Source organism: Bombus terrestris, chromosome 13, assembly GCF_910591885.1.
Source record: "Bombus terrestris chromosome 13, iyBomTerr1.2, whole genome shotgun sequence".
Classification (NCBI taxonomy): domain Eukaryota; kingdom Metazoa; phylum Arthropoda; class Insecta; order Hymenoptera; family Apidae; genus Bombus; species Bombus terrestris.
In genome coordinates this window covers 14,147,295-14,161,140 of record NC_063281.1, presented here as the reverse complement: position 1 = coordinate 14,161,140, position 13,846 = coordinate 14,147,295, and the positions used below count along the sequence as shown (strand labels likewise).

The 13,846-nt window shown below is 41.3% G+C and overlaps 2 protein-coding genes and 1 long non-coding RNA gene across 13 annotated transcripts in view; 2 read left to right on the top strand and 1 right to left on the bottom strand.

The window, feature by feature from the left end:
- LOC100648655 (MAP7 domain-containing protein 2) overlaps positions 1–7,828 on the top strand; it is a 67,497-nt gene extending 59,669 nt beyond the window's left edge. For 7 of the 10 annotated variants that reach the window (XM_048411301.1, XM_048411306.1, XM_048411300.1 and 4 more), the window contains 8 exons: positions 330–1,578; positions 1,960–2,140; positions 2,687–2,820; positions 2,917–3,065; positions 3,204–3,383; positions 3,852–3,956; positions 4,318–4,518; positions 4,885–7,828. In XM_048411301.1, coding sequence (XP_048267258.1) covers positions 330–1,578; positions 1,960–2,140; positions 2,687–2,820; positions 2,917–3,065; positions 3,204–3,383; positions 3,852–3,956; positions 4,318–4,518; positions 4,885–5,046 — 2,361 coding nt within the window. In that variant the 3' untranslated portion in view covers positions 5,047–7,828. Of the gene's footprint in view, positions 1–329; positions 1,579–1,959; positions 2,141–2,686; positions 2,821–2,916; positions 3,066–3,203; positions 3,384–3,851; positions 3,957–4,307; positions 4,519–4,884 lie in introns of all 10 variants that reach the window. The other 3 variants (XM_048411302.1, XM_048411304.1, XM_048411303.1) reach the window with 3 other exon arrangements.
- Positions 1–11,246, bottom strand: part of LOC125386179 — a 31,959-nt gene extending 20,713 nt beyond the window's left edge. The window contains exon 1 of the long non-coding RNA XR_007226114.1: positions 11,036–11,246. This is a non-coding gene — a long non-coding RNA (uncharacterized LOC125386179). The remainder of the gene's footprint in view (positions 1–11,035) is intronic.
- LOC100649270 (MD-2-related lipid-recognition protein) lies at positions 11,239–13,744 on the top strand. Of its 2 annotated transcripts, XM_020866174.2 has the most exons (5): positions 11,243–11,396; positions 12,565–12,615; positions 12,686–12,811; positions 12,995–13,164; positions 13,557–13,744. In XM_020866174.2, the coding sequence occupies exons 1-5, from the start codon at positions 11,294–11,296 to the stop codon at positions 13,638–13,640; spliced, it is 534 nt and encodes a 177-aa protein (XP_020721833.1). In that variant the 5' UTR covers positions 11,243–11,293; the 3' UTR covers positions 13,641–13,744. The 2 variants fall into 2 exon arrangements, with proteins under 2 accessions (XP_003400229.1, XP_020721833.1); XM_003400181.4 differs by lacking the exon at positions 12,565–12,615 and having other exon boundaries at positions 11,239–11,396.
- The last annotated feature ends 102 nt before the right edge of the window (positions 13,745–13,846 follow it).

Genomic DNA, 13,846 nt, shown 5'->3' with positions numbered 1-13,846 from the left:
CCCGAACGAGTTGTTATCTCCGTTATTACGAGAAATACGACAATTCCCCTCCGATATATCGGTATATGTAAGTAGGTATAGGCAAATAAGTAGTTATTTGATGACGAGGGTGTAAACGAATACGAAAATTTCAATCGCAAGAAATCTCTGTGATACGGCGGCTATCGATTATGATCGCCTGCCGTTGACCCTTGATATCGTTTGATATCGTGATTTTCCGTTCCAAAGATTATAATATTTTTCGTTACTTTTCTCGCTTCGACGTAACTTTCGTGGTACTTCGACGATGACTAATTAATGGGATTAACGGAAACGATTTTGGAAAGCAGGGCCAGAACGCGCAGATGCAGAAGCCTCATGGTCTAGGCGTGCAACCGCACCAGGTGGGGAACGCGGCGATGCAACCGTCGAATCAAAACTTCCAGAGTGCGCAACAATTGTTGCATCAGAATCAGAGCCATCATCAGAGTCCGAGATTCGCGCAGCAGCACGCACAGAACATGCATCAACGACAACTGATCCAGCAGATGCATCAGCAGCAGCAACTGGTCGGACAGCAAAATAGCCAAACCAGCGGCGGTGGTGGTGGCGGTGGCGGCGGCGGTGGCGGTGGCGGGGGCGGAGGCGGAGGCGGCGGCGCCGGCGTCAGGAACGTGCAGCAAAGCTATTTCTCGAACAACGTGTCTTATCAGCAATACCAACAAGCTCGACAAACCATGTCGAGATCTCAGATCGATCTACCGAGCACTTCCAGACAAGCTCAAGAGCTCAGACTGCCCGGACAGGAAGTGTATTACCATTATGCTCAAGGTCGACCGAGGTACGGTGTACCGCAAGTCTATATGAAAACCGAAAGTAACCAGGAAGCAGAGTTTCAGCGACGAAACTCGACGAAAGGTATCGAGAAGGCGGCGTCCCAGCCTCAGCTTTCGTACGAGGACGAAAGGTCTGGCTGCGTTAACGAACAATCGAGAAATCCGGTCGACGGGTTAAAAACTCTTACGGTGGATCCGTTGGACAAAGAAAGATACGAGATTACGGTGGAAGATCGTGGACAAGGGGAATTCAGGAGAAGCGATTCTCAAAGGAAAGACGAGTATCGGCCGGAAACCAGCTTCGCTATTCGCAGAGACGACGCCGTTAGGTGTTCGAAAAGGGAACAGGAACAGCTAGGAGTGGCGGCCGCCGGTCAGGAAAGTCAAGAGTCGGAAGGAACTTGCGTGCAAAAAAGAATCGAAGAGTTGCAGAAACGAGCCGAGGAGAATCATTACAACGGAAAAATGTCGAAAGATGGTATCGAAACGGACGTGGGTAGGAGTTCGTCCGGGTCGAAAATTGGAAACGGCGAGCCTCCGAAGAGGATGGAGAATCAATACGCAAAGGATTGCTTAGCGAAATCGGAGGCAAGGAAAGACGAGCTAGAACACGGTATCAGCCGATTGAAAATCCAGAATCAGGGATCTGGATCGGATTACGATAAAGCTGGACAGAGTTCCTCCAACGTCGATTCGGGAAGAGGATCTGCTGTTTATTCCAGCGGAAGACGGCCACCTCCCGAAGACCAAACTCACCCCCCAGGTTTGTTACTCGCCAACCTTGCTAGAATCTCCTTAAGTCGCCACGATAAATATTTCACCGTATCTCAAAGTACACACACACACACACACACACACACACACACACACACACACACACACACACACACACACACACACACACACACACACACACACACACACACACACACACACACACACACACACACACACACACACACACACACACACACACACACACACACACACACACACACATGTATACGCGTAAACACGTAAACAGTAGAAGGTAGGTAATCCTAGTTTCCTCTAGTTTTAGTCAGGATTGTGGAATACATATACGTCTGCGACTGTGTCGCGCAAAATTGTACTTATAATTACGTAGATTTACTCGAACTTACAGTACAGGATTCCGAATGGGTGGACATTGTCGAGTCGGAACTGAGAAGCATTTTAGAACCAAGAGACGTGCCCGCGATGGCGCATTCCACCCTGTCCGAAAGTGTATCATCGGTAACGCCACCTCTACCGCCGCTTTCACCGCATGACAGTCCCAGAACATCGAGAAATCGATACTCGGCGAGGTAACGCTACTTCAAACGGATCCTCTTCGTCCCGTAACCGATGTCGTTTCCGGTCACTGGTCCAGGGTTGCTTCCGATTATTTCTGGCCTTCGCGTACATCGGGACACCGATACGGCTCTGCTAAAGTGGATCCGCAACCAACCGATCGCAAACTGTCGGCAGACGGGTGTTCTCCTTTTAGGAACAACCAACTTATCGAGAAACCAGAATTTTTCTTTCTCTTCCTATTTCGTCGCGTAAAATATCTTTCAGGATATCGCCAACCACAGTTGCGATAAAGAATATTCCAATAAACGGAAAGGTTACCGTTCCAAACGATTATTCGATTTAGGAGAAACGCTTTTGTACGTAAAGGTCGGTTGGTTTCGCTGGTCGATTACGTTAGTCGTGTTACCGTAATCATCGATTTATCGCTTAATCATTTTGTCGTCGCATTAACGATGGCAGAGTATTCGATCGAAAATACTAATCTTTGCCGGTTTAACCGTCTTCTTACCGTGCAATTCTTGGCAATCTTAACGGTTACGTATCTGTGGGCTTTGTAGCTTACCATACGGATCGAAACCCAATTACAGCGATTACAGCAAGGCTCTAGAGAAAAGAAGCGGGTTCCCGGGTAGTTCGAAGCATCGTGGTGCGTCTACTTCCAAAAAGGATGCTGCGAAGAAATTCTCTCATCGTAAGTAATGTTCGATTTTCTTCTTTGCCCGTCGTTTCATTTTTCACCATCGTTACTTTCCTCTTTAAGCACTCTATACGACTGTCGTTTATTTAGTTTTCGGTGTAGAAGCAGCTGACTTGACTTCGACCACCACTGGACTCGATTTAGACTCGATGTTGGATAGAAGCGATTCCGATTTAAGTACAAACGACGCAAGAACGATTAGGAAGCAGTTGGAAGGTCTAGAAAATATGTACAGCGAGGTGAGACAAGCAGCAACTTACGTTGGTGTAGTTGCCAGAAATTATCCGATATTCGAACGTTAAATCGTACTTGTAGCTCGCACCTATAACATCGCGATACGAATAGCTGTAGTAAAATAGGATTACTAACGATCGCAGGTACTGAAGTTGCTCGGCGGAAGCGTGAAAAAGAGACGAAAGGCCAGAGGTCTGGCCAGTTACGGTTCCGTCTCATCGTTGCCGACGTCGTCCGTTTCATCGAGACCTGTTACAAGGCACCATGATAAACGTAGATCCCACGCGATCGACGACAGAATGAAGAAAGCCAAAGACATAAAGGTCGGTATCATCTTTGTCCATCTTTCGCGAATTTTCATCGGCCATTCATCACCGTTTGCCATAGATTCCGTTAGCTAATTTTACTTATTAAAACGGCATTTTGCTTTACGCGTGAATCTTCTTTATAGCGGTGTTTGCATTAAACGAATCAAGAACGATATCGAACGAGGAGCAATCTCGCGTATGTTACTGTTTACGGAAAGGAGCGTCGCGCCGCGCATGTCGCGATCCGTTACTTAGCGGCCGCTGTTTTATTACACTTACTATCGTAATTTTCATTATATGAAAAAGGAAAATGCGTCGTACGAATTGTATAAAATTAAACGCTCGATTTCTATACGGGGAAATGAAATTTTGATACGATTGTATCGAAGAATAGATAAAGTTGTCGTTCTTATACAAATCAAAGCTGGATGATCTATTTTCACGGATACGCGGTCGATTAAACATTGCCCATTGCGTTTGCAGAGCATTAACAAACGCTTCCAACGACTAGAATCTCACGTAGTGACGCTTGCCAGATCGGTGGCACACTTGAGTTCGGAGATGAGGACGCAACATTTGATGATACAGGTGAGAGAATCTGGTTAACGATTTAAAAACGCTTAGCTTAGAAGAGACGCTTTGACTTGGATTTAAAATTATTTTTACGTACCGTTGTAGTATGCAGTTTATTTTAATTAGTGAGAGTTTTGATCGCTTCGACGGTTGGCTCGATCCGAAACGAGTCTGTCGTAATGAAAATACCGTTTCTCATATACGGTATAGTTGAATCGAAACGAATTTGTCTAAAACTGTTATCCAATGACTTGTCGTAACAAAGTCGAGTGCGATCGGACATAGGAGGAAATAGGAAAGGAAATAGGAAAGAGCGGGATAGGCGGGAAAGAAAGAGTGAGAATTTTCGAAACTCACCACTACCAGGTATTCGCAGGAAATGGAGAACATAAGGGGCGAGATTGCTGCACTCAGGACTCAAACGAGCATGGCAATGGTGAGGTCGCAGTCTCAACCGCTGATCAAGGATTCCGAGCTGCCGGCTCTTTCCAACCCTTCGAGGGTGAAAAAGCTCACCAAGTTCTTCGGCACAGAACCACCGCTCATCAGACTATTCCTCAGGGAACTTGGGTATGAGGTAGGTAATTCGAATTACCGCTGCTTTCGTCTCTAGTCGTATCAATGTTTCTAATCTGATCGATAGAATTATCGATTCGCGCGTTTATCCACTAAGTAAGCGTTATTAAATGGAATCGCGATGAATCGTAGAGCAAATTTTCAAAAAATACTCTTTTTCCCTAATGCCAATTAACGTCGGCGATCGACATAGCGTCGAAGAAATTTGTGCGACAGATATTTCCGTTCGCTCTGTATACCGATACTTTTATTCGTTCAAATTGACGCAACGGTGCGAAAAGCGATTCTTCTTTTTACCGCGTTATCAGACACAACTAAAATACCATTTTTCGTGTTCTTTCGATTAACTAAATTGAACGTGTCCCAGAAATATGCAAATGCGTTTGAGAAAGAAAAAGTCGGTATGGTAGAGCTTCCCTACCTAAGCGAAGAGAGGTTGCAAAAGATGGGTGTTCCCTTGGGACCAAGGCTGAGGATTCTGCAAGAAGCGAGGATATCGGTGTGTAAGGATCCAATTTACGTTGTGTGAGTCCCACGGAACGCGTTGTTCTCCGCAAGATTACACAGCCAACTCCGAGCAGGTACATCCGGAAGCCGCCGAAGGAGAATTTTTATCCTTTCGTGTTTTAATACGATCGTGTTTCTTCGAGTTTTCAGGTTTCATCGTTGTCCGTTTGAACGCTTTCGACGATCGGTTTTTTTTGAATAGCGAAGCGCGACGTTTCTCATTTCACTCGAAAGATGAACCGATTTCCCTGATCGAACGATGAAACGATGAAACGATGAAACGATGAAACGTTAAAGCGAACTTGAATTCACTCGAAAAGTGAACTAATGTTTGAAAAACATGCAAGTCTAACGACTTAAAAATTAACGACTTAATAAATTAAATATTCATTGCGCGCGTATTAATTACGATTCGTATATTACAGACAACTGTAATTGTTTTCTTTTCGACTCTAGTATTAACGCGTAATAAGTATAATCTGCGATGTATCGCGTTTAATACGTACTGGATAGAACGCGCGTCAGAAATGTATCGACGATTTAAGTTTTCCAGTTAAGCGACAAGGATTATTTGCGATTCTGGAGATTCCGTTATTCGTCAACTTGTTTTGCTTCTAATTTTCCTTCCATAATTTATTATAAATTATTAGTAAAGCGAGCGCATCGATACGCGTATAATATTTGCGTATTATCATGTATAATTGACTGAATCGTTGTCGAATATCTCACGTATCCGTGATATACGCGAGAAATACATAAAAGAGCAGTTACAAATACAAAGAAGCGTTCTAGGAAAAGTATCGTCTATCTCTATAGAGAAATGAGGTAATCGTTTAATTAACGGTAAGAACAATTTTTTATCGTTGACAGTCGATCAAACGAACGTCCAATTGTAATAACATTAGCAATTACGGTTAATCGATCAGCTAGGATGGTATGGATAAAACATGTTTTCTTACGCAGACCGTGCGTGCGCTGGATTTGTTTTCTTGCGATCGATCGGTCCGGGTCGGTGGAACGGTTCGACTCGATCGTCTCGATTGAGAACAAGCTCGAGCAGTTAACGTGAACACGCATCGAGAACGAGAAGCAAAAATAGATTTGCCAAAGAGACGGGAGAACGTCGCCGATGAAGTGGTGTGTGTTGGTGGAGATTGTCATTCGAGGAAGCGAGTGAAATTTTCTTCCCAAGTGTGATATTGCTTCGACTTGTAACCATTCAACGACTATTATTTCAGCTTTACAGCTAAATGTCTCGCTTTTTATCTCGTTATATCCAACAATTATATCCGTCAATTTGTCAAATTTTTCCACCTTTCTACGTCTACGCGATGAATTTCTAGTCGCGATCTCTTCGGATATTTATTTGCGATTTCCTATTTCCTTTCAACGATCGAACCGCGGCTTTTCCTACGTAGAAATTAAAAGACATTCCGCTCGAATGATAAAAATAGCAAACACGTTTACGTTCGACCAAATTATCCGCTAGACGAGGTCGTCGTTCGAAGTAAGTTTAAGCTCTGATTAAATATTCGGGATACGATCCTTATCGATACTTTCTTTCGCTTGTATCTCGATAATGGAGAAAATTTTCGCGAAATTTTCTTAACTGGATACAGAAAATGCGTTAGCTCTTTATTTCATAAATCGATTTGAATAGAAAATCGTCGACGCGTCAAATACCTGGGTGTTTCTTGAGACAAAGTTTTCGATAGAGAAGGTATTTCCTAGTAAAAGCATCGGTCGCGTAATTTTACGAATATCGTTCCTCTCGAGTAACCAGAGGATGCACTTGACACGTTCGAAAGCGATGACGAAAAATACGTATAGTAGAGAAATAGTTTAACAAGTTGGATGGTAATTTTACGGTAATCGTAAAGTTGAAAGCTGCCGATGATCGCGGCGAGTATAAGAATTGGAAAAGTTGCAATTAACGCGGCTACGGATTCTCGGTAAAGTTTTAAACGGTTAAGTAATCGGACAGTAATTTGCAACTCGAAGTAAATAAAGTAAAATCGCGTTGGAAAGCACGAGAGGTTTTGATAAAAGTTTGCTTCTCGAAAGAATCGATCGTTCGAATAAATGAATTTGTCGTCGTGCGAAAAAGCTGGAAAAACAAGCAGTTTCGATTACGGTCAAACGACCACGCACGCACGCACACACACACACACACACACACACACACACACACACACACACACACACACACACACACACACACACGCAGGAGCGCACGCGCGCGCGCATTACGGTGATACCAAAGAATCGATACCTGCTCCTCTGTAATGACGATTGCTCCAGCAAGGACAATCTCACTGCGAATGACGTCGATTATGTAAAAAGATGACACGCCGCTTCGGTTCTCAATCGATATCGATTCTTGATATCGAATTCACGCGACATGTGACTTAGAATTAGCGTTAACAGTAAATTTCACATTGATTTCATTGATCGATTAATATTCGTAGGTTCGATAAGTATTTGTTACTAAGCATCGTTACATGTTGCACCTTTCTAACAGTTATTTTTATGTCTAGTAATATCTCTTTATGTCATTGAATTCATTTTCATTTTCTAGTTGGTGCTATTCGACACTGCCTGATGAAACTTTTACAGTTTCTGACGAACGTCGATACGTTTACGCCGAATTCTGTACAGTTAATCGTTTGTAAGAACGTTTCGTTAACGACACGATTAATATTTGTATTATTGTAAGTTTATTATTATTTTGTTAAATCTTGTATGTAATAAACAAGTGAAGAGAGCCATACGATGGTTCAATAAATCGTTTATTTAATAAATTATTTACACACGCTAGTTCGACGAACGGATCTGAATGAAATATGCGGCATTCCGATATTTCAAAGCATGTACGTGTTTGATTTAAACGTTTCCAATACGAATAGAGGAGATTGTAAGTATCTTTTTGTGTGAAAATTATGGAAAGCTAGAAAGATCGCCAACGTTTTCTCTGAAAATCATTCAAATTATAAACGATCGTTATCGAAATTGTTACCGAACAAAATTTTGTCACCGAATGAAATTGAATTTAACCGTAAAACGTCGTATTTTTCCAACCCTTTCCTAAAGATATTCAGTCGGATGATAAATTTGGAATATTTTCTTTCCCGCTGAAAAATTTGTATTTTGCCAGCTGTTTAGCTGCTATTTGTAAACTGCGAGTCGTTTCCAACGAATCTTGTTCGCGATTCGTACGCATCTCCGTCTCTATCTCTGTTTGATTTGAAAAGTAAGAGCCAAAGCACGCTGTCCACGAAAACATCTTCTATTCTAAATTCTAAACTATCCGCCGACTAGTACCTTGTGAATCAACCGGTTCTTTCAATTGAATAATTGCATATTAGCTGTTATAACGCACGGTGTGCGGCGTATGGACCGAGTGATCCGCTATTATGGCCCCAGCCATCGGACTAGCTCTAATCGACACTGCGAATAATAATTATTTCGTTTATCTCGTCCATTTACATTTTACGCCGTCGATCCCTAACGACGCTATCTATCTTCTTCCAATTGCTCGTTCCAACCGCGGTAAACGCTTCGTTGCTTCATCGTTCGAGACGTTGCTTCTCCAACATTTTACCGTCGTTGTTCAGTTTCGCCCGCGAACATCTTTTCTCGTTGGACAAAACGTTAAAACGATGCATGACGCGAAAGAGCCGGCTGAAAACGAACGATATACGAAATACCGGTGAAAAATGACAGGGATCGATCGCTTTAGACCGTTTGAAGGGAAAAGGAAGAGACACGATGAATCGATGTTTGCGATTTTATCGATAATACGGTATTTATTTAATATCTATCTATCCAAGATGTATCAACGATTCTGAGGTTTCAATTCTCCAACAGGGTTCCATGTTACCACTTTCTTCCGTCATATTAATTTTATTAAATAACCGAAGAATCGCTAGAGACAACGTAAAAGTTAATTTTCTTTTATCAGCGTATAATACAATTTCAATTTCCTTTTTATTTTGTTTATAACCGGTTTCACTAACGATAACGATATAATTACGTTCTATGTTCAAGCACGATGTGATCACGTTTGGATAGGTTCGACGTGGAGCAAAGTTACAAAACGCCAATAGGGCATGGATCGCACTTTGAGAAACGGTGGCCTGATTCTGTATAAACCGTTACAAGGTTGCGTTATATTTTTGGCCCAAGGGAATTAGAATTCAAAAATTAGGTGAAACTCTGTTCGAGGTAGGTAACAACGCGAAGCTTCGTCCCAACTCTCCCGGACAACTTTCCAAACGTTAATGGAACGAGTTGGATAGTTTTACCGACTTTACGTCGTCTTACGTAAAATACACGCTTCAGATCGTACCGATTATATTTTTAGTTTGATCTTTTACAAATCTCGCGTTTTTTTCTTTTTTTTTTTTTTTTTTTTTTTTTTTTTATTTGTCTGACACCCTAGCTAGACACCAGCTAGACCTTAGCTAACACCGAGCTATAAATATATGCACAAAGTATATATTTAGGTGTATACTTACGGACCACTACGGGATTACTCGGAAAGAAAGACAACGATTGCTCGTCTTTGATTTTCTTAGCGTAGCTATTCTTAATTACGTGAATTATTCTACCTTTCGAAAAATACGATTTTATAATTTATTGACAGTTGGCGAACGAATTGGATGGCAAAAAATTAGCATTCGGCGTAAATCGTAAACTATCGGTTTAGCCTTAGCTTATTTAACTACGTTAAATATGTTTTACTTTTGGATTTTCTTAATCGAATCGCGTATAAGGGTGCAGAAAAATTGGTGAAAAAATTGACCGTTCCAATGGTCAGAATCGTAACGGCAGGTGGCGGCGGCACCTAAATGAGAAGTAAGTGGACGTTGAGAGGGTAAGACGGATCTCGTATTTGAGATTTCGGCAGAATCGGCGGCGAGACTGAATTCCGGCATGGCCGGGCCACTTTTATCAGGAAATGCACAATTTAACAATTGCGTCCAATTATTTTTCCAGAGGTCTCGCGTTTGATTGGTCATCCGAGGTTGGCCTCGGCCCTTTGCCGGCCTTTACGCTCGATCCGCATAGCGACGCCACTCGAACGATCGTCGAACTCTTATTTCCGGCTCTGACGGTTCAAACGCGTCTTGTATTATATAGGATACGGCGCGTACCTATACTCGTCGAGAATGGTACTTTCGCGGCTAATCCCCGATGTTCAAAGCGTCTAAAAAGTGGCGCATAATGGAGTGGACGTTGGAAAGGGATCGAGCACCAGGAATATGGAAAGTTGCGAATTTCGACTAAAATACCTCGGACTGCTGAAAGTATGGTTCCGTGTAATTGTGATATTCGTAGATTAACGAGAGTTTGCTCTTATACGAGCGGGAAGCGGTTGCCAATTAGGAAAAGTACGTTAAAGAAACTTTGAAACGTATCCGTAAAATATCGTATCCTTTTAAAAACTTGCATTGATAATAGCATTATTTTATATAGAACTAGAAACGTTTATCTTATCACAAAGTTTTCGCTACCGAGTAAGCGCTGCCAAGTACTATTTACTTACTTAAATGAAATAAATTATATATCTACTAATACGCAAATTTATATGCTACAGCGAACGAGAAACAAATGAAAGAGAAAGCGAAGATAAAGAAATACTTGGTCGGCGATCGATTATGAGAACTGGGTTTGACGATTACGGAAACGCGATAGTCACCGAATAATCGACGGAACAACGGTATAGCGTGATAACAACGCGCGGTTGCTTCGACGGCAGACGAAACAAACGTGTACTTGCTACTTTCTCGTCGCTAAAGCATTTTACACACCGTGAGACTTGCCTCGCCGCACGATCCAAGATCAGATCTTACGCAAGGTGATCTCGGGTATCGTGTCGCCTACTTCAACGTCATTTACGTATTTACTAGCTTTAACTCTTACGATTTCAATGAGAAATCTAGTTGACGTAGTCGATCCTTCGCCTGGAACAAAAGTTGCCGTATAGAAATTTACGAGCGGATACTTACCCGGCTGATCGAAGGGTACGCTGTTTCTTCCTTGCGCACGATCACATTCGTATCATGGATACGTACGTATAATGGTTTCTCGCTAGACGCAGCGAGGCGAGTCTCACCGTGTGTAAGCTACTTGAGATACAATTTCAATTGACCTATGGCCCCACTCTTCAACCTTCCCTACTCCCCTCAACAGTCGTACACGTTCTGTTGATAGAGCAGAATCGTCGTATTTCGTTCGCTTCACATCGCAACGACCGTCCATCGAGGATGAACCGAAACAGTGCGCTACTCGTTTCCCTCTTCTTGTTCGTGGCCTTGTCCATGGTCTATGCGGAACTCGTGCCGTGGCGGCAATGTCCTTATCCTGATCGTGAGTATAGCTCGTCCGATTCTACAAATCGCCATTCGAATCGCGTTTCGTACGACAAACGCCAGATCCGATAGATAGATACGTAAATCGGTGAATTTCGATACTTGAAAGATACGTCGCGTTTCTTGTCCTTCCATTTGCCTGGTTCTTTTACGAAACAACGAAATTTTGGAAATTTCGATTTATTCGATTTGAAAAATTACAAGTTTTTAAAACGCGAAACGATAGCAAGTCTAACGGGGAAACAGATTTCTACGAGCGAATTTTAAACTGTTCGATCTGAAATTGGAAAAATCTTCGTGCGGCAAAAGTCTGTAATCTACGGATCGTCATTTCTTAATCAACTATAAATTATTACGCGAGAGCAGGCCGAAGACCACACGCGGAATAAACACGATGATCCGGCTTTGTTGATTTTTTTATTTTAGCGCCACTATCGCGATATGGTATACGTAATTGAGAAAAGTTTGCGTTTTAAAAATAACAAATCGATATCAAGTTTTATAAGAAACTAAAGGTATAATCGAGTATAAATAATGCTGTGAAGTCGATAATCGTAAAATATCCGAAAAAAGAAAAAAAACGTTTAATCGTTTGAAACATATAAAAATTGTTTCCCGGTAAAAAAAGGAGGACACGACGCGGCTTTTGCCTTTATTACCTATTTATTTTGCCCATTTACGTAATTCCTCGCATGCGATATATTCGTTTTAAATCGTAATCGCAAATAAACATTTATGTATTATCACGGTTATCGCATAAAAATCTCGAAATTCTTGTATCTACTCAAAGGTCGTAAAAACGCGAGTACACGCGCGTCTTTTCCTTTTGGCATTCTATATATTTACAAATGACAATGAGAATTTGCAAAATTATCATTTGTAGTTTTATAATGCTTCTTTCCAATTTCTACGTACCACAGTTTGCCCTCTATCCACCGAGTAGAAGACGTTAGATTTATATATGGTACATAGTAGCATTTATCGAGATAAATGTACAAAGTTAATTCAACGGCATATCGCGTTTGACTATTTCGTCACAGTTTTATAAACAACCGTATCGCAAATACGAATATATATGTGCATACATATAATGAGCTTCTCGCTATATCGCGTTCGTAGCAGGAAGAGATGCGATAATCGGCAAAATTTATTTATAAACGTTACAGAAACATCACTGACGAGAACTTGGAGCTTGGACTCGATTTCTCACATTCTACGTAGTAAAAGTTTGTCAGTCGATTAACGTCGAGAATTTATATATATATATATATATTTTTTTTTTTGTAGCCGATACTCAGTCGAATTGCACTATTCACGAAGTATACATAGATCCTTGTAAAGAAAGTGCGGAAGGAAAACCATGTAAATTAAAAAGAGGAGTTGTTGGGAATATGACGTTCCACTATACACCTTGTAAGTATTGGTACTGCTAATCTCGTTTACGACTTAGGGATAAAAATAATATAACGTGACAAATGAAGTACGATATGTCAATAACATGGTTCCGTCTTTACCGAATTTAACGTTGTAAATCATCGAGAATCTAATTCGAAATACCTTGAGAAAATGAATGACGCTTCGTCTTTTATTTCCCAGCTTTCTCGTCGGAAAAAATACAAGGTCGAATTTTTTGGGCAAGCCAGGTAATGGATATCCCATTTTTGGGAATGAGTCCCGATGCCTGTTTAGCGACTTCTTGTCCGATCGAAGCAGGTCAAAGGAATACGTACCACGTGGAAGTACCAATTTTAAAGAAATATCCTGTCGTAAGTAGACGAAACTACATATGTATCTGTAAAACGATATACGTAGCTCCTTTAGTAACGTAGTACCGTCTGTCTGTCTAACTACGTCGCAATGAATTCTATTGCAAGTACATTTCTTAACTAAACTCTTAATTAGATATGCTTTTTAAAATCGTCAAACTTCCCTATGAATTGTCCTATGTATTTATTACTTTCGACAAGGTGTAATTTTCTTGGAAAATGCACACACGTACTCGAGGTGTTAAGAAATGGGTTTGTACTTAAGGCGCAAACGTATCTATGAAAGTAGTTTCAGTTTAGGTATTGTACATGCCTCATCGTGCATACAGTACCGCTACTAAATTATACAATCGTGTCGATTGTGTGTTAATTAGAAATTATTTTTACTTCAGCGAACGTACGATCTTAAATGGAAAATCTGGAACGAAGAAGAGCAAGAATGTTGTTTTATGTTTCAAATTAAGATAACAAAATGACGTTAACCACATGTGCTTCACCGTCTTATTGCGAATAATCTCGATTAAAATTTATCGTTCGCCAACTTACTAACTTAATAAAATAAACGAACAAGTATTAATAAGAGTTTGTTTATCCTTTCCCGTTACATACGTACTTACGTTATTAAAATGCCTAGGATCAGTCGGTAACAACTACCGCCTAAAATAGCTCCTTAACTATTGAC